The 22,972-nt window shown below is 34.3% G+C and overlaps 5 protein-coding genes and 1 long non-coding RNA gene across 8 annotated transcripts; 4 read left to right on the plus strand and 2 right to left on the minus strand.

Moving 5' to 3' along the window:
- The first annotated feature begins 30 nt into the window (after positions 1 to 30).
- On the plus strand, positions 31 to 3,437 carry LOC124434743 (RUS family member 1-like). Of its 2 annotated transcripts, XM_046984642.1 has the most exons (14): positions 31 to 562; positions 668 to 745; positions 914 to 1,028; positions 1,120 to 1,165; positions 1,232 to 1,264; positions 1,360 to 1,465; positions 1,772 to 1,873; positions 1,946 to 2,016; positions 2,090 to 2,274; positions 2,344 to 2,401; positions 2,476 to 2,561; positions 2,666 to 2,778; positions 2,849 to 2,921; positions 2,999 to 3,437. In XM_046984642.1, the coding sequence occupies exons 1-14, from the start codon at positions 419 to 421 to the stop codon at positions 3,169 to 3,171; spliced, it is 1,383 nt and encodes a 460-aa protein (XP_046840598.1). In that variant the 5' UTR covers positions 31 to 418; the 3' UTR covers positions 3,172 to 3,437. The 2 variants fall into 2 exon arrangements, with proteins under 2 accessions (XP_046840598.1, XP_046840599.1); XM_046984643.1 differs by lacking the exon at positions 31 to 562 and having other exon boundaries at positions 679 to 820.
- Positions 3,429 to 4,570, minus strand: LOC124434752. Its single transcript, XR_006944876.1, has 2 exons — positions 4,364 to 4,570; positions 3,429 to 3,909 (listed from the first exon to the last, which is right to left on the minus strand). It is a non-coding gene; the product is annotated as an uncharacterized LOC124434752 (long non-coding RNA).
- On the plus strand, positions 3,781 to 7,591 carry LOC124434739 (transient receptor potential cation channel subfamily V member 5-like). Its single transcript, XM_046984638.1, has 7 exons — positions 3,781 to 4,420; positions 4,521 to 4,682; positions 4,787 to 5,298; positions 5,433 to 5,705; positions 5,772 to 6,317; positions 6,425 to 6,585; positions 7,067 to 7,591. Exons 1-7 carry the CDS (start codon positions 3,781 to 3,783, stop codon positions 7,449 to 7,451), a joined length of 2,679 nt encoding a protein of 892 aa, XP_046840594.1. The 3' UTR covers positions 7,452 to 7,591.
- Positions 7,592 to 7,813: 222 nt separating this feature from the next.
- LOC124434740 (vacuolar protein sorting-associated protein 33A-like) lies at positions 7,814 to 13,604 on the plus strand. The gene is made up of 17 exons (XM_046984639.1): positions 7,814 to 7,928; positions 8,001 to 8,066; positions 8,406 to 8,539; positions 8,614 to 8,695; positions 8,801 to 8,899; positions 8,974 to 9,090; positions 9,260 to 9,434; positions 9,499 to 9,701; positions 9,926 to 10,016; positions 10,145 to 10,219; positions 11,446 to 11,525; positions 11,602 to 11,688; positions 11,837 to 11,971; positions 12,060 to 12,161; positions 12,372 to 12,435; positions 12,671 to 12,799; positions 12,912 to 13,604. Exons 1-17 carry the CDS (start codon positions 7,827 to 7,829, stop codon positions 13,013 to 13,015), a joined length of 1,845 nt encoding a protein of 614 aa, XP_046840595.1. The 5' UTR covers positions 7,814 to 7,826; the 3' UTR covers positions 13,016 to 13,604.
- Positions 13,605 to 13,619: 15 nt separating this feature from the next.
- On the plus strand, positions 13,620 to 21,287 carry LOC124434738 (small G protein signaling modulator 1-like). Of its 2 annotated transcripts, XM_046984636.1 has the most exons (20): positions 13,620 to 13,790; positions 13,998 to 14,073; positions 14,936 to 15,121; positions 15,200 to 15,362; positions 15,429 to 15,496; positions 15,594 to 15,871; positions 15,960 to 16,143; positions 16,568 to 16,831; positions 17,020 to 17,161; positions 17,524 to 17,588; positions 17,878 to 18,017; positions 18,135 to 18,206; positions 18,370 to 19,041; positions 19,142 to 19,266; positions 19,506 to 19,588; positions 20,053 to 20,162; positions 20,255 to 20,351; positions 20,603 to 20,714; positions 20,790 to 20,845; positions 20,916 to 21,287. In XM_046984636.1, exons 1-20 carry the CDS (start codon positions 13,755 to 13,757, stop codon positions 21,002 to 21,004), a joined length of 3,018 nt encoding a protein of 1,005 aa, XP_046840592.1. In that variant the 5' UTR covers positions 13,620 to 13,754; the 3' UTR covers positions 21,005 to 21,287. The 2 variants fall into 2 exon arrangements, with proteins under 2 accessions (XP_046840592.1, XP_046840593.1); XM_046984637.1 differs by lacking the exons at positions 13,620 to 13,790; positions 13,998 to 14,073 and adding an exon at positions 14,705 to 14,780.
- Positions 21,034 to 22,945, minus strand: LOC124434745 (guanine nucleotide-binding protein subunit beta-like protein 1). Its single transcript, XM_046984645.1, has 8 exons — positions 22,764 to 22,945; positions 22,543 to 22,665; positions 22,365 to 22,468; positions 22,233 to 22,285; positions 22,095 to 22,164; positions 21,896 to 22,024; positions 21,641 to 21,836; positions 21,034 to 21,506 (listed from the first exon to the last, which is right to left on the minus strand). Exons 1-8 carry the CDS (start codon positions 22,868 to 22,870, stop codon positions 21,359 to 21,361), a joined length of 930 nt encoding a protein of 309 aa, XP_046840601.1. The 5' UTR covers positions 22,871 to 22,945; the 3' UTR covers positions 21,034 to 21,358.
- Positions 22,946 to 22,972: the final 27 nt, after the last annotated feature.

Here is a 22,972-nt window from a genome sequence, read left to right on the forward strand (position 1 = left end):
CAACTGGAATGATAACTATATCATTGAACAACAATACATCTGGAACGATAACTCCTATAGGTTTGTCAAGGAAGACACAAAAATAGACACGAAGTTAGACAACAAAGGTTTACGCAAAGTAAATAAGGAGACATAAAGACAGACATTGTTATTCATTGACAAGCTTCTGAAACATTCAAGCTCATGGTTACTGCTACGCCCCCTACAATTACGTCTTTTTCCCAACCAATAGTCTCAAAAGGATTAGGAAAATTTATCTGACAACCTTGGTTTGAGGCTCCTATTCAAGGCATTGTTTATTTTACCGTTGAAAGTTTCAACCGGTGTAAGTAATAAATCTTTCCGAAACCTGTCTTTAGAGGACTGAGCACGGCACGACTGTCGGAGGCCCGTTCATTGCGAACTTTAATTATTCAAAATGGCCGCGGTCATTGTTGCTGATGAAAGTTACGGAGAAGACTCTCTTCGCACACAATATTCACTTTTGTATGATACAAATCAGTTGAAACAAGAAAAGTTATACAAAGATGATAGCTATACTTCTTTTAATAAATTTATTAAGGTAATCACATTTGTATCAATTTTTAAGCATGTTGCCGAATCATCCTTGGTCACCTCCAGTCCTCCACCACTTCCACTCTATTTATTTGATTATTTTACTTAACAGGATGCTTTTCTCCCTCGAGGTTACCCCACCAGTGTCAGCAGTGATTATCGAGAGTATCAAATTTGGGATACTTGTCAGGTTGTTTGGGGCCTGGGGCCTATAGTAAAGGACCTCACACTAAGTTGCCTCATAGGCAAAAATTTCATGTAATCTGTATGCTGAAAATTAATTTTTTGGATAAGTCTCTAAATATGGCCCCTTGGCATTAAAAGTTCTTCTGTGTATACTATAATGTTCTTCTATTAGGCATTTTGCTCATCCATTATTGCTGCCCTAGCTGCGCAAGCCATGCTTCAAGCTTATGGTGTTGGTGATGAAAATGCAACAATTCTAGCTGCTACTTTTACATGGCTTTTGAAAGGTGAAAATAGTGCCACGTTCCTTGATCATTGATTTCTAGGTTATTGTAAGAAATAAAATGCTTTTTACTGTCTTGTTTTATCATGCTTTAGATGGCACAGGAATGGTTGGCAAGATTATATTTACATGGATGAAAGGGTATATAAAGTATAAAAGAATATGGCTTTAGTGCATTTATTTTATCTACCTAATTTTGAATTTTAGAACTGAGCTAGATTGCCATGCAAAAAAGTGGAGGTATATAGTAACTAATTTCTGTTAAAATATTTGAAACATAGTGTGTGTGAGCAGGTGAAATTTGCAAAAAATAAATTTTTATTCCTTATTTATAGATTAGTAGCAGATGTCATCAATGATCTTACATATTTTATTGAGCTCCTGGCTCCAAGATTCAAAGATTATTTTCTTGTCTTTGCTTGTATGTCAAGCTTATGCAGGGTAAGATTATGAAATTCCGAAATATCAGAATAGATTAATTGAAATGATTGAAATTTAAAGATCCATGCGATTACAAGTGCAAATTTGAATAGCAATATCAGTTTCAAGATATAGCAATAACAGTTTCAAGATATAGTAATAACAGTTTCAAGATATAGCAATAACAGTTTCAAGATATAGCAATAACAGTTTCAAGATATAGCAATAACAGTTTCAAGATATAGCAATAGCAGTTTCAGAACAGCAATAAAATCCTTTGAGAAGGTTAAATGAACTGTTATTCACCTTAATGTGGTTGTCTTATAGTCTTTGGTTGGTGTTTGTGGTGGTGCTACAAGAGCTGCATTGACTCAACATCAAGCTTGCATGGACAACATGGCTGATGTGTCTGCAAAAGATGGAAGTCAGGTTGAAATTGTAGTCTAATATTAAGATTTCAATTCTTTTGTCTTTATGTTAAGATTTTTGTATTTATTTTAGGAGACAATGATCAATCTTGTTGCCTTCGTTGTCAATCTTCTTCTTGTTCCTATGGTTACTGGTCATGAAAGGTTTGTTTTTTGTTAGGTTGTTTTTATGAGTTTTTTCTGAAAATAACAAAATTTTCTTCATTAAATCATTTAGTGTTATTTGGCTGCTGTTTGTCATTTTTACGTTTCTTCACCTTTATTGCAACTTTCGTGCTGTGTCAGCTGTCGTTATGGACACAATCAACTCGACTCGTATGCATTTATTAGTAGAAAATTTTATTAAAAATGGCGAAGTTCTCACTCCAAAAGATATCTCAGCCACTGAGCCCATTCTCACCAGTGAGTTTAAATACATATTTTTCATGTTTCTTTTTTTCATGGGGATTTAACTGCATTTTACAAATTTAGCCAGTTCAAACTGTCTACATGTTCAACTTGGATGTCGATTTTCTGATGTTGTTTCCAGGTACAAATTACAAATCATTTCTTATCTTTATTGTGTCGGTTTTTCAGTTGATTAACAGTTTTTTGTTTTTGTAGTGTTCATGATTATTATGCAACATTACAAAACTCAAAAACGAGTCTGTATTTGATGAAATTGGATATTTCAAGAAACTTTAAATCAGGTAATAGTCTACTATGAATTACTGGTAACAATTGACCCAATGTTAAAAATTTGTCATTTGAATGCATTGCATTTCTGAGTTTTGATTTCTTTTCATCATTGCAGGATCAGTAAATGTTGTTCTTCATAGAAATATAGATTCAAGAGATTTACTGCAATGCTATTTCCAAATTGCAGTCATGGATTTAATAATAAGAACACCAGAATTAAAAGAAACAGTAAGATTTTTGTATTTTTTTATTGTTTTTTCCAAAATCAACTGATTCAGTTTTAATATTTGATTCTTAGATTAAAATAATGGACAGACAAAGTCAGTTTTTACTGAATGATTTATGTCTTTACTGGCAAGAAATATTTCGTTGTAAGTTATCAATTAAGATGTTGTTATTTTTATTAATTTGTTCAAGAATTACTTACCCACTGACTTCAATAATTTAGATAAAGAATTTCCTACTCAAGCATCTTTGGATGTTGTGGCACAATTATACAGATTCACTGTTGAAATATTCCCAAAGTTTATCAAGGCCTTAGAGTCCAAGGGTTGGGTAACTTTAAGGAACCATCTTGGACCCAATGAGTGGCGTTCTGACTGGACTGCACATGGTAGCTAGTGAAGTCATTTAGCAAAAACATGTAAAGTCATTCTGAGCATGTATTCATTTTCTTTTGAGTGGGGATTTAACATAACGTCAAAAATCACAAAGAATTTAAATGCATTGTGCGAGTTTAGCCCAGAACAAAATGAAATGTTTGCTATTTGCGATGACTCTGTGTTCAAAGATTAAACATTTTTTATACGCAATCGCACAAAATTATCGGCAATAAGCTCTTAATCAAAATTTCAAAAAAGAAATAAAACAAAAGTACATTTGTATAATACATATTTTTGCGAACAACTGGGCCAGGTAGCACTTCCCCTTGGGTCAGTAACTTCTAGTATAAATAGTTTCATACAGTTTGGGGAGGGGAGTACATGGCACTTGCTTGCGATAATATATTGCTTTATTGCTTTATTCTTAGTTTCCTTAGTAACGTAAAGCAAAGTCATTGTGCTCAAATTAATCGCGACTTAAAATCTTTGTCCTTTAGAATGAAAAATGATTTTTGAAGAGACTACGATTTTTGTCGAACTGTTGTTAGGTTATTTATAGCAAAAAAATTGTTGTTGCCCTATTTAATACTTTATTTTTGGCGTCTCGCTTTATCCTGACAACAACGATATGAAAGAAGGTCGAGTGTATCCAATGAAAAGAATAAAAAGTACGCGACAAGACGTCGAAGTAAAGAAAAATGATCCCACTGAACGGACAGTTTCCATAAAGACTTCACTCGTTTCTCCATGGGGTATTCTGCACAAACAGAATAACGCAATATCAAAATGGAGACACTATGTTTGTAGTAAACGGGACAGGAGACATAACAGAATAACAAGAAAACCGTCAGATAAACGGGCAATGGTTGGGCAACCAATCGCTATGTTGAACAGTGATTTAGAGGACATACATCATCTTGAAGATATTGAAAGTCAAATCAAAAGTCAATCACAGTTGGCCAGCGACAGGGCTTTACTTATATATTTTGCAAAACTAGCTCGTGCAGATCCAACATTACCAACAACTGTTGTTGATTTTGATTTTGTCGACTCATTGATTGGAAATGGAGCTGATGTTAACATATGTGATTATTATGGCCAGACAATCCTTCATGAAGCTAGTCGTGCATGGCATACTGATGTTGCTTTATTTCTTTTGGAAAATGGTGTTAATATAAATAAAACTGATAAATATGGACGTACTGCCTTACATGTTGCAGCTGCTGTCGATTATCCAGAAATGATTGAATTCTTGTATGAACATGGTGGTTAGTGCATTTACAAATGCAGTATTAACTTTTTGTCTTACCACTTTAATGAAGATCGCCTTTAGCACCTTGAAACTAATGTTTAATGTTATATTTTTAGCTGACCTTGACGCTTGCACATTTGAGGAAAACCAGACACCAATACATTATGCAGCTAAAAATGATGCTGCTGCAGCATTGAAGATATTGATTAATATTGGTGCAGATGTGAATTGCAGGGACTATAAACAAAGAACACCATTATACGTTGCCGCAGAGTTAGGTGGGTGTACATAACTATGTCATATAATCAACCATGTTAGTTATTTTTATGTTAAGTAATGTAGTGGCGTTTATGATTTGTTGAAGCAGTTTTTACTATCCTAGATCGTTCTGCAACTGCCAAATTGCTTGTTTCTCTTGAAGTATCTGCTGGTGTTCTTGACGAACATGGTGTAAGTGCTCTGTCATTAATGGTTTCAAAAATGCCACCTGTTGCAAAAAGTGCACTGGATCAATTTCATAGCATGGATCGAGCAAACCGTAAGCAGTATTACTATCTGAATCACTTAGAGCCTAAGGAGAATGAGCATATTTTGGCAAGAACTCCTTTGGAGGAAGCAGTTCATTACAAGCAAATGGACTTAGTCATGCATCCTGTCTTTAAAAGGCTCATCCAGGTGAAATGGGAGTATTTTGCCATGAGAGGATCCATTTTTCAAGTTTTTGTACAATTGCTGTTTTGTATGCTATGGACGACTTTAGGTGTTTCTTTACCACGGACTTCATTACCATCGTGGAGTTATTACAATCCACCAAGCTCTTATTGGTGGAGAATTGTCCTGGAATCATTTGCTGTTACAACTACAGCACTGTTCATTTGGCAAGAGATTGATGAGGTATAAGTTTGAAGGATAAATATAATTGTAAAGTAACTAAGGTTTCCTGTTGATTGTGGAAAATTTTTATTATCTTTGCCGTTCACATATTTATGTTGAAGATAATTGTTTTAAACACATTGTCTTCAATTTAGGTGAGACAATCAAAGATGCAACATGATAGATGGAAAAAATGGCGAATTGGTCAACTGAGGCGAGACCTCAAATATTGTCATCCTCGCTGGCCTGAAGAATCCAAATACATTTACATGGAAATTTCGAACATTTCCTCTCAAGGAATATCCTATTTTCATAGTTACTGGAATTTTGTTGATTGGGTGACCTATTTTGGGATCCTTGCTGTTATACTAACACGAATTCTGTCTCTAGCGTTCAATGATAACACATTTCATCAACTCCATCCCAGAGTAAGACAGCTTTGTCAAATTTGAATATGAAACTGTAACCTTAAAAAATTTTATTTATTATTTTAGGTGATGTCAATATCTTTAATCTTCATTTGGTTAAGATTGATGAAAGTTTTCAGACCGTTTGAAGCTTTGGGTCCTTTTATTGTTATGATTGGCCATATCATAAAAAATACCTTGACATTTGGTTTTCTTTTTATATTGTTTTACATCCCTTTTGTGTGCGCGTTTTGGATAAATTTTGGTGGAGACGAAAATGCCAAAAAAATGAAGGATGCAGGTGAAAAATCCGAAGGATGGCGAACATTTAACAACTTGATGTACTCTGTTTGGGAGATCACCGTTGTTGGGAATTATCCCTGGGAATCCTTACTTGTCATTGATCGTACAATGGCTCAGATCTTGTGTGGTGTCTATTTAGCCGTGTCAGCGGTCATTTGTCTCAATCTCTTCATTGCCCTTATGTCCGATACATTTCAACGCGTCTACGATAATGCAAATGCTAACGCTGTCATGCAAAAAGCAAGTACAATTTTGTCTCTTGAAGCTGCAATGAGTCGTAGTAAAAAAGACGCTTTCCTTTATTATGTTCATTCAAAATGTGCCCCTGAGGTAAGATGGTAAGATTTTCTCTGCTCATCATGCCTCTCATTCTTTCATTTGTAAAATCATCTTTCTAAATAGGAGTCTTAATTGGAACATTTTGTTCAATATAACAGGAAATGTATTATGACGATGATTCAAATGAACCTGACTCTGGAGAATTGGAGAAACTCACAAATCAAATACATGATAAACTTCTTGAAGTTGAAGAAATGCTAAAAACTCCTGGTGAAGAAACAAAGCAAGAATCATTACACAACAATTTGTCCGTTCCTAGGTATGTAAATACTAAATAACTAATAGTATATAGTAGAATGTCAAAATACAGTTGAACCCACCGTAAACAGACACCCATAACACCAAGAACTTTGTGTCCGCTGTGAAGGCTTGGGGGAAGTTACGCAGACACAGGTAGGTAATAGCGTGTTGGTAAGGACTCAAAAGCAAAGTCCGCTTATTGGAGATGTACGTAGGTGGAGATTTGACTGTATTTAACAGCCCATGTGTTGTTGTTTTGAGGAAGTTTGTGATTTAAATTTCTTTCGTGTGCAGTAAAACGATAAGAAATTACTCTTACAACGTTGGTCCTTTTAAAAAAGAGTTTAGAACTGGTAAAGCTGTCTGAATGTAGATCATGTTGGTTTAGTTTAGGTTCCCTCCATGACAACACCGATTCATTATAAGAGATAATCCTCCCCAGATTTCTAGAAAGAAAAGTGAAAAGTTTTGATTAAAATTTATGACATCATCATTTATAGTTCACAAAAAGAAATACGTGATGTGATTGAGCGTCAAAATCGTGAAATACTTGTCATGAAAAAAGATTTAAGTGACATTAAACGCTTGCTAACTCAAGCCTTAGTTGTAAAACAAGGATCGATCTCTTCCGTTAACACAACATCGCCGCCTGTAGTAAAGAAAAGACGTAAGCAACGCACAAAGACAGTAAAGAAACCTTTGCGGGATATCATCCCTCAAAATGACGACGAAGACCGAAGTGCATCGTTATCTCAATTGAACACGAAACATGACGAAACTTTTTCTTTTCCTACCACAGATATTCGGCGACAAATACTGCCTTTCAAAGATGTTGCGCTAGTTGTTCCCCAGCAGGATCTGGGAACGAATAACTCTGCGTGTTAAGCTCAAATATTTAACTCACACAGTACTCACTGTTAGTCCGTGAGACTGTTTTATATTTTATGAAATGTCTACGATTCTTGCATAGAGATGATTTCAGTCTGCTTTCCATGCAAGTGGAAATTAAATGTTTCAAGACCTTAGTTATTCTTCCAATAGTGATTGTTATAACACTCTTTTAAAGTCTTTTACCCTCGCCCCCCACATTCTTGTGAAGCATGTTAAATATGAAACATTTTAATATGATCAAAGCAATCTCTATTGATAAACACCCTTTTCACAACTTCTTTGAAAAACTTTTATGTTGCCGATGTGCAACCAAACCAAACCTTTAATTCTTCCCAGGGGGGGTTATAATATTATTTATCTAGTAGCAATATGGCGGCTCATTTGTCTCGAGGACGGATCAATGTTGGTTTAATACGCGAAGCTGCGCGTCGAGAATTACTTAATTGTCTTGACAAATGTCCTGGAAGTAAGGTATTCATTGATAGTCAGCTTGCTAACATTTGCTCTTTACGTAATCATCATCTGTTTGCCGTTTCCATTCAGGCGCTTGTCTGGGATAATCAACTGACAGGACCGTTTGGATTGATTGCTGAGTACTCCTTGTTAAAAGTATACCATCCTTTATTGAGATTTAAAATTTTCATAAAATATCCTTCCCAGGGATGGATTCAGCCCTAGATAAAGCTGTTTCAATTAATTGGTTTTATGTGTTTCAATGATAAGATCTCATCAATCATCTTTTCAAAGGTGAGGAAGAGGGCTAGTGCCCACTCCCACCCACTTTTAAATTTTATGTTAAAAAGTGGCCTTTTTGTTTACAAAGAAAATGACCATTTTTACAAAAAAGTGCCTCAAAAATCTTGAGCCCCACCAACTTTCACTTTCTTTCTTCATCTTTGCATTTTTTCAATTACATTTTGTGTTGTGATTTTAAAAATTCTTTTGTAGGAACATGAAGTTGATGCAATGTTTCAGTTACAAGCAGGTCAACTCCCAAAGACTGTCCAACATTGTAAACACATTTTTTTTATAACACGTGCTAAAGTATCGCACATGGAGATGATAGCTGACAATGTTTTTGCGTGAGTTTGCTCTGTTGAGTTGAGACAATTTAAGTCAGTTTCACTAACAGTTGTCATGTTGGCCATGTTTTAAGTGAGGAAAATCGAACAAGTAAAAAAGAATATACAATTTTATTTGTACCACGTAAAACATTGCTTTGTGAGAAACGTCTTCAGGTCAGTATAGCAGATGTATTTATCATTTTATAATGTGTGTGTTTCAGTGACGTAAAGGACCAATGAAGTGATATTAAAAACTACAAATTTTTGTTTAACTCTCAGGGCCTAGGTGTAAGTTTCATTACATTAGACGAGTATCCATTGAATTTAGTTCCTTTTGATAATGATCTCTTATCACTGGAGATGGATGGTGCATTTAAGGTTCAAATTTACTTCAATATGTTTGGTTGAATTGGTCTATTTATTGCCTGACTGTTCATTCATTGTTTTAACAGGAATGCTATCTTGAAAATGACACAAGCGTCTTATATCATGTCACAAACTCTTTGATGACAATACAAGCGTTGTATGGTATTATACCAAAAATTTATGGCAAAGGGGAATTAGCAAAGGTAAATGTCAATAACTTACTGTTTTTGACATGGTTTTTACACAAAAGACTAAAATTAATATTCTGTAAAATGTTTTTCCTCATCATCATTAAAGTATTATTCTCATGCAACTGAGAAAAATGTATTCATATAGATTCAATTCTGTAAATTGCTGTTTTATTGTTTATAGCGCATAGTTGAAATGATGCTAAGAAAACGTCGTGAAGTTATGGAAAATGAGAACCAGATAACACCTCAGATAGATTGTTTAATACTTATGGATAGAAATGTTGATCTTCTTACTCCTTTGTGTACCCAGTTGACATATGAAGGACTTATTGATGAAGTATATGGGATACAAAACAGTAAGAATGCATTTCATATACTTCATTCTCGCTCGTGTAAATGAGATTTTTTTTCTTTATTTAGCATCAGTGAAGCTCCCTCCAGAGAAATTTGAAGTACCTGATGACAAAAAGGCTGGTTTAACCAAACCTGCACAGCCTGCAGGCCCCAAGAACATCAAACTAAATTCATCAGATCAACTTTTTGCTGAAATACGTGATGTTAATTTTCTTGCTGTTGGTCCTGTACTCAGTAGAAAAGCTAAACAGATCAGTCTTGCATTTGAGGTTTGTGATAGAAAATCAGACATTTTAACTGTTATTGATTGACTGAAGAGTGTAATTAGTGTGTTGAAATTTGTTACGAAAAACTTTTCGTAACAAGTATTCATTGGTAATTCCTGTCCTGTACAGTTTTCCTCGTTGTGTTAACAGTGATCTGTTGGTACGAACACTTGAAGATTTTGAAAAAATTAACCAAATTTGTAATATTTTGTCCATTGATATTCCAGGAGCACCGAGGAGCGAAGACTGTCAGTGAAATGAAGCAATTTGTCAGCAAACTTCCAAACATTCAAGCAGAAAAACACTCACTTGCCAATCGTAAGTTTTATTTTTGTTGCATCAATTCCCTGTGAATTCATTTGATGAAAAGTAAGGTAGTTTCACCGCAGACTGTGTTATTTAACGCTGTCAATTTTATATTTTGCTGATGTCGTTGATCGTTATAGATACAAGCATTGCTGAACTGATTAAAGAACATACAGACACAGAAGCGTTTCGTGAAAATCTTCAAATTCAACATGGTATTGCCTTTGTTTGCTATTTTAATATCTCTGCATGATTAAAACATTAAAGCATTGAAGTTTTTCTTCGAGTTTCATTTGAATTTTATCAATTTATACCGGTACGTTAAAGTTTTACGTCACGGTACGTTAAAGTACATCTCATTACATTACACTACGTCACGGTACGTTTAAGTACATCTCATTACATCACACTACGTCACGGTACGTTAAAGTACATCTCATTACATTACACTACGTTACGGTACGTTAAAGTACATCTCATTACATTACACTACGTCACGGTACATTTAAGTACATCTCATTACATCACGGTACGTTAAAGTACATCTCATTACATTACACTACGTTACGGTACGTTAAAGTACATCTCATTACATCACACTACGTCACGGTACGTTTAAGTACATCTCATTACATCACCGTCACGGTACGTTAAAGTCATCATTACATTACACTACGTCACGGTATTTTCCACATTCCATCCATTACATCACATTCAAAGTACATCTCATTACATCACACTACGTCACGGTACGTTAAAGTACATCTCATTACATCACACTACGTCACGGTTCCATTCATTCCATCCATTCCATTCCATTCCATTCATTACATTACATTACGTTCATTCTACATTCCATTACACTACGTCACGGTACATTCCATTCCACATCACACTACGTCACGGTACGTTCCTCATTACATTACACTACGTCACGGTACGTTCCACATTCCATCCACTACGTCACGGTACGTTAAAGTACATCATTACATCACACTACGTCACGGTACGTTAAAGTACATCATTACATCACACTACGTCACATTTATCTTTACATCACTTACGTCACGGTACGTTTACATCTCTTTACATCACACTACGTCACGGTACGTTTAACTCATTACATCACTACGTCATTACATCACACTCACATCACGTCACGGTTTAATATCTTATTCCATTACATCACACTACGTCACGGTACGTTTACATCTTAATCACACTACATTACATTACGTCACATTACATCAGTACATACATTACATCACACTACGTCACGGTACGTTTAAGTACATCTCTTTACATTACACTACTTCATGGTACGACGCTACATCTCCCTCTATCATAGAAATTATATAAAACAACCATAACAAGAGTAATTTTTAGTGAAAGTCCAGTGTAGATTTTACCATAATTTTTTATCGTGTTTATTCTATCCCAGAGTTCATCAGTGGCGTCGATACTGATAAAGTTAACTCTTACGTAGAGAAATTAATTGCTTTAAAAGAGCCGTTACTCAAAGTAATTCGTGTTTCATTTACTTTTCTCCAATGAATGAATTATCATGAAAATTGGTGAAACATTATTTACGTTTTAGGTTCTTCGTATTTTATGCATTCAAAGTTTAACAAATAATGGTTTTAAACCAAAAGTTCTTGAATATTATATGAGGGAACTCGTGCAGGTTAGAGTTTATAAACTTGAATTGTAAATCTTACTTTATGTCGTTTTAACAAAATACTCTTTGATTTTTGTTTAAAAGAGAACTTTTTTTGCATCCTCCAATGCCGCAATCAAAACATTTTTATTTTTGTCGCATATCATTTCACTAGACTTATGGACCTGATTTATTCTACCGTGTATTTACACCATTGGATAATGCAGGGTTTCTTCGGATTCAAGGTGCAAAACATTTTCCCATACTTCGAAAGTCGTTAAATCTTGATGTAAAAGACGTTCATGAGCAGGTACGTACTTCATGTTATTTAATTACTGAGTTTAATCAGTTTCTGCAACATCACGATAAACTAAATTGTTTGTGTTTTTATCCAACAGAATCCACGAGACATTGCTTACACTTATTCTGGTTATGCTCCACTCAGCGTTCGCTTGGCACAATATGCATCCAGACCTTCAGGTTGGCGTGGTATCGAAGAGGTATTTTTTACTCTTTTTTTTCAATATTTCATATTATTTTCTTGCAATACGTTCCAAATATTTTCCCCATCACGTTCGAGTACCAACGTAAATTGAATTCTACTTAAAGTTATGAAAAGACTTTTTGAGCGATTTTCTATACTGCGTTGTTTCATGAACGTCTAACTTAAAGTTCATAGCTCAAGACGCATATTCATCTTTAATTTTAAGGTATTGAAGTTAGTGCCAGGCCCCACGATTGATGAAATCCAGCATTTGCCACAAGGATTAAAACGTATGACAAGTATAAAGCATGCATAGTTTCATGAAAGAATATAGCTGATGGTTTGAGTATATCTGCTATTTAAGTTAATTTGAGCATGCAGTTTTTGAATTTTTTAAAAATTCCCAGCAAGATAAGAATGATATCGTAAAAAAATGTCTGGAGTGAAATGTTATAAACTTGCTTTGTGACACGCGCGATGTGTAAATTGTTTTTCTATTAATATTTTGCTGTTGTTTTTTAAAAGGCGCTGCTTCTTTAAATGAAAGTATTGAGTCCGCTGATGGACCACCTAAACTTACACTGATCTATTTTATTGGTGGATGCACTTATGCTGAGGTTGCTGCGTTAAGATTTCTCTCACAACAAGATAATGGTAAGGAAGTGTAGTGGACTTAATCATGCTTTGCACCAAATCTCTTATAAATTTATTCACCTCACGCATAAAATAAAACCATATAATGCTTACATTATATTCTTTCTTCAAGTTCAAACAGACTACTTAATTGCCACAACGAAAATGATAAATGGAAATTCTTTGTTGGAATCTATTGTTGAGCCAGAATACGTCAGTAGCAACCCTTTTCTATAGTTGTCGTTGATCACACAGGAAGGACTGGGGAAGACTCGCCGTGTTCGTTCGTATGCTCTGCATTCTAATAATAACTGTTGATTATTTGCATGTCCTTACTATTCAGTCATCTTTCTTCATGTGAAAATCAAGGAAAGGATAAAACTATGAAATATTTAATTTGACGAAGCAAATTCAAGCTATCTAATCGCGAAATACTTCTTTATATGACTAACATTTTGCACAAACGCTAACGTGTATTTATTGTCAATCAGTTGTTAGACTTTTTTCAAAAATTTCCACCTTCAAAGTTTAAACATACAGTTGCACACAAGTATCTCGCGCTGTTATACTGCTTACATCAAATGCTATCTTTTTTTGTACAATTTCCTATGGGTATGTTTTCTAAAGGTGTTTGTTTAGAGTAGAGGTGATTGTTCTGTTTTTAAAGATATTTTTATCAATTTTATAATAGCCTGTTTGAACAAAACAATGACACTCCCATCACCCCTACGACGACAACACTCCCCCAAGCAATGGTGCATAATTCTTGTATATATGTTAATGTTACATTCAAATGAACATGATTGGTTGAAAAAAGTCTCATGAATATTTCATATTTATAATCATTAACAGATGCATTCAAGTATTCCTAGCAGTTCTTTTAAGCTGAAAATAACCAGGTGATAAATCAAAAATGCGATTGCTTGTTCTTTGCTGGAGGAGATACACGACAACAAACGTTCAATAAATAAACATAATGCAAGAAAAACTCATACAGGAGTTGAAGAAAGAGGTTTGTGACCATGAGCGGCCATTTTAGATGTTCATCTCCAAGTTTGTTGTTTGTTTACTTGTGAGCGGGGCTTTTTAACCATTCGTTATTGTGGGAATTTCCAAGTAAGATTTCTAGTCTCAGACTGTTTCATATAAAGAGTAACACAGTTCAATTGTTCATATGAAGTAATAACATTTGTTTGCTCAATGGATCGTAATTTTTCAGGTAAAACAGATAGCAGAGGAGGCAGTAACAAGAAAGTTTATTCATGCAGATAGCACAAGTATCACATCGTTATGTGGTAAGGTTATGATACAATTGTCATGTTTTTCTGGACAACTGTGAATTAGTATCGGTCGGTTGCTCCCACAGATTTGCATCTCATTTTCTCGCTGCAATTTTATGAAACTTTGTGTTAACTCCGGAAATTATCGCGCCCATCACACTCCTAGAGAAACTAAGTAAAAGACAGCTGGGCAACGTTACGTACATATTTCAAATTTATTGCAAATTTGAGAAAGAAGCGAGGGTTTAATTACATCTTGAGAAGGGACAAGTATTGTCTGACAAATAACATATAACGCAGGTCAAAATGTTATTGTTATTAAAATTAAGGCGATTTAGTTGCGTATTATGTGGCTTTGTCGCAGTTGGTCATTTTATTTTTTGACATGTCTTTAAATGAATGGGAAGTGCAACATAAATGATGTATTAATATATTTCATTTAATTTCAGTAAACTGATATGCATTTCCTCCATCGTGTGAGACTATAATCTGGTTTTATTTTGTCCAAACAATGTAAACAACGCAAAGTAAACATGCGTAATAATCTCTGGTCAAACAAGCAACGTTGCTATTTTTCAGCGCAAGCACGTAGCTAAACAACGTCATCAGGTCAAATTTTGGTAGAAAAGGCCTACGTAATTGCTGAACTACTAGCTATGTAGGATTTTTACCCTCATGTATTCTAAGCTTAACCAAAATTACCAAACAAATGGCATTTTGCTGTAAGCATTTTTGCTGATTTGCATTTTCCTTCCATTTACGGATATATGAGCACACAGTATTCATGTTTACTACAAAATTACTATGGTGCTTAACTATATTCTAGCCTTTACCTCTTATTCCAACTAATATTAGCAAAAATAAACTTTTTTCTTAGCTGTTGTTGATGCAATTGTGAAAGATGATTGCAAGCGGCGAGCTGGTGGACTGTTGTCTCCATATGACACTGAAACTTTCTTGTTAAAGTTGAGTGAAGTTTCACCGTCAACAATGACTTTGCTTCGAAAGCTTACTGACACCGAGGCGCATGTTAATACCTTTGACATACATAGAGTAGATGCAGGTTTGTGTATTCATTATTATATCCACAAAGTTTATGGTTTTATCTCAGTTTAATTTTCTACTTTTTATTATCATTTAGAATCAGAAGATGAACCAAAGAAGCTTGATTCAAAGTTGAAGAGGTTAAACTTAGATCAATGTAAACTGTTGTATGGGAAGAATTCTAAATTTTTATGGATCAGAGTTGCATTGGTTGAAAAACTTCTTGCAAAAATCATCACGTCTTTGGTAGAGCATGCAGAGTAAGTACTTAAAAAATATGTTTGCTCATGTATGAAATCTAATTATCATTTAATTTTTTTATGAAGAAAGTTTTACGAGAATACAGCAATCTTGGCAGACTCTGTGTTTGGTCCTCTTGTGGCAAATCTACTTGGTATAGTTAACATTTATTTTCTTTTGTTTGGAAGTAAAATGTCTCTTTTGATGGAGGTATACAAAATTAGAATCATTTATCATTTAATGTTTGAAAGATGGTCCATGTGCTCTTGACTACTCTAAGATGAAGACACCTGATGGACGTTGGACTGATCCTTCAGCCAATGAATTAGTTCAACGTCATCGTATACACAGTGGTTTAACAGTTAGAAAACGTCAAATTTCCTTGGAAAAGCCTCAACTTGGAAGGATTTCTCCACTATTGGATGAGTTTGTTGTTGCTCCTAGTCTGGCTAGAGAACATGTGGAATCTTTGCATCAAAATTCTACTGTGACAATGTTGTTTGGAAAGAATAATGTTGAAGTTCAACCAGTAAATATGCATACTTGAATTAATTTTCACAATATTTATACTTTATTTGAATGATTTTTAAAATATCACATCAATTTGTTTATTTAAGATATCAGGCTCAGAATGGTTTGCTGGCTATCTCTCACTACATCAAACTCCTCACTCGTTACTTTTGAAATGGACACCTAATGAAATAATGAGTGGATCTCCTGATGAGCAGAATTTCCTAAACAAGAACGAGGCAATTACCATTGACACACTTGATGTTGTGTATGTTCATCTTCATCATAAAGGTGGGATAGTATTGCTACCATTGAGGATAGTATTGCTACCATTGAGGATAGTATTGCTACCATTGAGGATAGTATTATGGCGAGAGATAGGGACGTATGGCGTAGAAAAGTTCATGGACCGGTCAACCCCCCTGGCGGGGATTAATACTGGCCGGTATACAAATGTTGTTTGTTTGTTTTTTGTTTTTGAGGATAGTATTGCTACCATTGAGGATAGTATTGCTACCATTGAGGATAGTATTGTCACCATTAAAGATAGTATTGCTACCATTGAGGATAGTATTGCTACCATTGAGGATAGTATTGTCACCATTAAAGATAGTATTGCTACCATTGAGGATAGTATTGCTACCATTAAAGATAATATTGCTACCATTAAAGATAGTATTGCCACCATTGAGGATAGTATTGCTACCATTTTTAGGTGAAGCAGAACGAGTAATGGTGTTAATATCACAAGATGGTGTACAACGACCACCAATTCGCTTTCCTACCTTAGGCTCATCAATAGGGTTTCTTGAATGTCTTGAATCGGGTTTAGCACCATATGGAAGACTAGATCCACCATTGGTTAATGAGACAGGTGGACGCTCATGGTTCAATGATAAAGATCAGAAAAATTCCAAACAGACTGTAAATCAGGATTATGTTTTTCGACTAGTTCCCAGTATTCCCTCCGATGAGATAGGTTGGTATACTGTATTAATCTTATTGTGTTAATTTATTTTCTATCATGAAATCTCTGTGATTTATAAACTTGTAATGTCCGTTTTCAATACTTCTTCATGGTAAGGCAAGAGTACTTTTATTTCAACTATCAATTTCCGTCTTTTACTTTACATGCAACTCATTTTTGTGTTATGTATTCATTCATAGGTTTTGATAGTCATCTTAATTTCTGGACAACATCAAAACCTAAATCAAGGAAAACAAAAAAATTGAAAAAGATTTCAGAACGATCAAAATCTCGCTCTACACATCATGGACTTGTAAAAAAACGAGGAACTCCAATGACAAGGTCAGTATCTACAATTATTTCCCAATGTTTCCACTTGGTGTATGCAGTTTAATGGATGACTGGAGTGTGTGATTTTTGTACAGCAGAGGAAGTAAAATTTGGATAATAAAATTTTCAAAATTGTAAAATAGATGTTGATATTTTCCTTACGACAAAGAAATTTTTGTTATCTTAGAAACAATATTTTATTTGAATGATTGCTCAGTTCAAGTTGTAAATTTTCTTTTATAGAATTTTTTAATGATCAAAAAAAATTGTCATCAATTGCGCAGCGCTATTCGACATTCGTGCAATTGGCGCCAGTACTGCAATATATAATTATTGGAATTGAGTTTGATTGTGTTTTTTTTTTATAATTCCAGGGGCTCTCTGAGCAACGTTTGTTCGACTATGAAGCATCAAATATTATACAGAGCACTTAATGGATGTAGGTTTACATGTTTTTGTTAATCTTTATATCATTATTACGTCCTTTAGTGTGATGTCACATCAAGTGTGACGTCATTAATTATGATGTCATATCAAGTATGATATCATATCAAGTATGATGTCATATTAAGTATGATGCATCATCTTGGATGATTTTAAGATTAAAGAAAACTTTTGCCTTGTCGAAAATAGAAATAACGTGCCGCAGATTACTTGATTAACTCGTCTTTTTTTTTATATAATTTACAATATTTTGTTAAAGTTAAACATACTACCTCTACATACAGGGTTTTCTCATGTTCGACATTTATCCACGGTACAAAAACATCTTTCCAGTCTTGTTGAGCCTGCAGTGCTTACCGACACTGACATCACAAAGGAAGGCTTAACGCGACAAAAATGGTGCAACATCTATAAACATGGCGAGGTATGTTGAATAATGTATTTTATCTTAACTTTGCCCATTTACTTTTTAATTTTAAGTTTTGCTTGAAATTGAAGCCAGCTTTCAAATTGTGATTTTTAACTGTTTTTGTTGTTTTAGTTGTGCTCAAACAAAAATGAAATCGCCAGACTAGTGTACTACGGTGGTGTTGAGCCCGAACTCAGAGATTTGGTAAGTGAATTTTGATTTCTTTGTATTGTAATCATATAGGACAGATGAAAAAAAGTTTGATATTTTTACACCAGCAGTAAAGTTCATTAATTTACCTTCGGGGAAATATTACCTAGATTGACCATAATTGCTGTATTACTAAGGATACTTACGATTTCTTTAGGTATGGCCGTATCTTCTTGGATACTACAGATATGGTAGTACACTTGATGAACGCGAAGAAGAAGATAAATTGCGTCTTTGTGAATATAACAGGCTTGTAAATGAGTGGTCCAATGTTGAATCATTAATTAAGACACGAACGAGAGCATCGGAAACTGATCATGACAGCACTGCAGATAGCGCTGGCAGCAAGGAAGACGGGCTCAACGAAATGGAAAAAGATGAGTCCATTGAAAGTAAGAAAGAAACTGTAAAATTGACGAAGAATGATTTCAAGAACAGCGATGTAAAAGAAAACGATTGTGATCATGATGAAAAAAACACATGTTCGTCCCAGCATAATGGGAATCATGAAGAAATTGTTTCTGAACATAACCGAATCACTCAGGAAAATACTTCTGTATACGATGAAAATATAGACGGAAGCAACTCTCCAAAATCAGATCTTGACAATGAGAGCGGATGTTATGATTGTTTTGAGGAAACTGGAGAGAAGTTCAGTTTCCCGCGATTTTCTATTGTCAATGGTGGTGTTGGAATAACTAATGGTTACCATGGCAGTGGTGGTTACCATGGCAGTGGTGATGGTGAATGTGAGGTGAATCAAGGGGATGTGCGTGGATATAAAAGTTGTGATGACGAACATGATCACTCAATTTGTACTACATATTCAGTAAGTTTTCCTTCGAAAACATTTACTTTGTGTTGTCAATGTCTTCAATTACGACTGTTTGATGTTATTCTTTGTTTAAAGGACACAATCTTTCATTTAGGATGATCTTTTGAATAATTTTGGCATAAACGTTCATCGTATTGACAAGGATGTGTTAAGATGTGACAGAAATTATCCTTATTTTACAAATCAAAATCTTGAAAAGTTGAGACGAATTATGTGCACGTAAGTTATTGTGTTCTTGCTTGTTTGTTAATCTAATTCTTTCCCTTTTATTTGTTTCGTGTTCTTTCTTTCTTTTCACATTCATGCTTTAAAAAAGGCGCTGTTGAACGATAAAATATCTTCTATTAAGAACATGGTATTTTAGCAACAAAATTTGCTACGTCACCGCCAATGACGTAACACAGTGGAACGTTATTGGCTATGTAACATGAATAAATTATGAATATATTTGAGTTTAGTTACGTATGGAAGACATTGGATGTTGGTTATATTCAAGGAATGTGTGATCTTCTTGCTCCACTTCTTGTCATTTTTGATGATGGTATTTATTAAACCTTACTTTTGCATGTATTTATGTAGATCTTACATCTTTGTCCACTGGAAAACTTCTCATCTTCTTCGCACATTTATAAGTGCAAAGTTGCTTGCCAACTTTGCTGAATAGTTATGTGAAGAGTAATTTGTATGAGAAAGATACGTCTGACTACATTAAAATGTGTTTAGGATCTGCTGTCCGATATTGCAGAAGTTCTCTTCTCGTAAATTTACTCACAGAAATGTTCGTTCTTAACATGAACATGCATTGTTTGTTTAGTTCGAAAAAGCAGGGGGTTTTTTGTTTGAAAAATTGCACTATCCATGGATCACTAGTTTTGTCAATTTACCAATTTCCTTTACATAAAATGATTTGATGATCTGGAAACAAACATGTTTTTACGATGCTGTTGAAGAAGGATGAAGTTGAAACAGGGCTATTTTCAAATTATATGTCGTTCTTACTTGCAGAAGTGAAATCTTACTATTGCTTTGTCTTACTGATGAAACGAATGAACGCGAACTTTCCTCATGGTGGAAACATGGATAATAATTTTGCAAACATGCGATCACTTATACAGGTAAAATATGATTTTATTTGTGCAAGTGTGGATATTTTCATTAGGTAGTGATTTGTTCTTATGGATATTAAATATTTTTCTATTTACGATAGATTCTCGATCCTGAACTCTTTGAAGTAATGCAACAGAACGGAGATCTCACACAATGTTTTTTTTGTTATCGATGGTTTTTACTGGACTTTAAAAGAGGTGATTAATACCTGTTTACATTATCCTTTTCACCATGCTACGTTTTTCTCTTCAAATATCTCTGTACACACTGTAGCTTTCCAGCTATCGTTTTTTCACAAATTTAGAAATTTATAACATCTTACAATAGTCGATGATTGAAACTGACTGATTTTAATATTAGAGACAGACCAACAAGCTTTGGTCACATCTTTGGGAAGCCATAATTTTGGAAACATTTTCATGAAATATGCCGTAAAACTTTTTTTTAGAATTTCTTTACGAAGACATATTTCGTGTGTGGGAATGCATATGGTCCGCTCATGTTTGTTTTTCCAAGAATTTTGTTTTATTCATTGCTCTTGCTTTGCTGAAAAGTTACAGGTTTATCAAAAAATTGTCATCATTCATTTTGTCAATTGCGTTAGTGCAACGTCATGCTTGTTTCATGTTTTACAGAAATATTTTGATAGATCGTTGTATGGATTACACGGACATAATAAAATTTTTTAACGGTAAGCAAAAGTCGTTTCACGTGCATCATTTTTTATTGTTTTTTAGTTCACATTTTTTATTAATTTTTAGAAATGGCTGAGAGACATGATGCGCTTCAAATTTTGGAACTTGCTCGGGTTTCTGTACAAACCGTATCTACGTTAATACAAAATGAATAAATGAGACACAACACGCACGCAAACCTTCGTATTGTTAACTCATATTTATTAATTATAGGAATAATTAAAACCATAGGTTATGTAAATGTGTACCATGGGGCACGAACACGCTCCATAAAATTATGCAATGTGCACAATGCTTAAGGTGTTGTAGCATTCTATGATAGAGTAATCTTTAAAGTTAAGAACAAAACTAAATGAATATTTGTAATGGTTAAAATAATTTAAGACTGTTATCTTTGTGAGTTGTTCAACATTGGAATAAAACATCTAAAACCAGCTATAATATATCAACTGACTTCATATCATAAAATCTAGGTGTTTGTATTTCCTATCACCTGACATGTATCTGTTTTAATAAAGAGACCACAAACTTATTCGCCCATCTTTAGAAGCTGCCGCCAATATTTGTTCTTTGGAGAAACTTAGAGAATTCAATGTTTGTGTGTGGTAGTTCAATATGGCGAGAGGTTTTAAACTTTTCCAACTGAATATTCTCAGCCTGAAACAACAGGGTTTTAAAGGTGCAGTGTTAGGCAATTGAAGTTGCTTTTAAGGTTCTACAACTTGTACTTGATAGATCATCAAAAACATCCCTAAAAATGCAAAGGCTCTAAGTCATCAACTTATACATACTTGTTATCCCAACCAGCAGTTGCTGTTATTTTACCATCCCCCCTGATTTTGACATCAGAAACACCAGGATTCTTTATGATTACTGTTCTTTCGAGTTCAAGATGACTATTCATTGTAATCTTAAAAACTTTGAGTTGAGTCTCAGCTGATCCTGTTATTCCTCTTCCTGAGTTTGGATCAAAATCTATACACATGACTGAAAACGAACATAGTGTTAAAGACATAGGGCAGATAATTAAATAATACATATTGTACCTGGTTCTTCATGCATGGTAAGTTTAGAAATCATTTTTGCAGAGGTGGTATTCCATAGCACTAAATCTCCATTCTCGTAACCAGCTAGCAATTCTTCATGTTGAACATTTTTTAAACACATGCACATACCTAAATGAAAATCAGCCTACAATTGTAAACAATGCCATTTCAAAATAGTATAAATAGAATTACAGCTTACCCAATGACTGAGAAGATTTTGGCACCAATTTTTTTAAAACTTGATTGGATTTTGTGCATAAGATATCAATCTATCATTTAGAAAGGTTTCATAAATTATGTTCTTAAAAAACATGACAAATGACATGTAAATACAAACTTGTGACTGTTCTTTGCTGTTTGTCGCAACGGAGATGTTGGAATTTGAATAATCTATAATAATGCATCAAAGTTTATCACAATAGCTTATACACTTTGTTTTCTTGCAAATTGCCAAAACTCATTTACTTACATATAACTTCACATTTAGAGAATCCAAACCCAAATATCTTCAACCTGATTAAGATCTTTTCGTGGTAAACATTCCAAATGAGAAGGTATCCATCGCGAGCAAAGCTAAATTACAGAATAGTTAGTATGGAAACAAGTCAAACTTTAATTTTATTATTTCAATACTGACTATAATCTACCTTAACAGCTTATCATCTTTCAACCATTGCAGGTTAATAATGGATTTACCATCATGACCATTGAGAATCTTATTTGTTCTCTTTGTTGATAGGTTCCATATCCTAATGATACCTTTATCATCTCTAACAGAAAAATACAATTGTATATTAATTATTCTATAGCTCAACTGTCTGTTGTCCTTATTCATCAATTTAGTGTGCATAATGATCCAACATCATACCCAGAAAACAAGTGTTGTTCCTCCCTGATGAACCCAAAAATGACAGCTGTTACTGGTGAGCCTCCCCCTCGTAATATATAAAATGGATCAGGTGGAGGGCCACTCATTGCAATGACACTCCGTCCTAATTTCTAACTTCTAACACTTTTCTTCCTGGATGTCATTGAAATAAGAAATTTACCAATCGAATGCTCCAGTTTCTAAAGAGA

Source organism: Xenia sp. Carnegie-2017, unplaced genomic scaffold (assembly GCF_021976095.1).
Source record: "Xenia sp. Carnegie-2017 unplaced genomic scaffold, XeniaSp_v1 HiC_scaffold_14, whole genome shotgun sequence".
Taxonomy (NCBI): Eukaryota; Metazoa; Cnidaria; class Anthozoa; order Malacalcyonacea; family Xeniidae; genus Xenia; species Xenia sp. Carnegie-2017.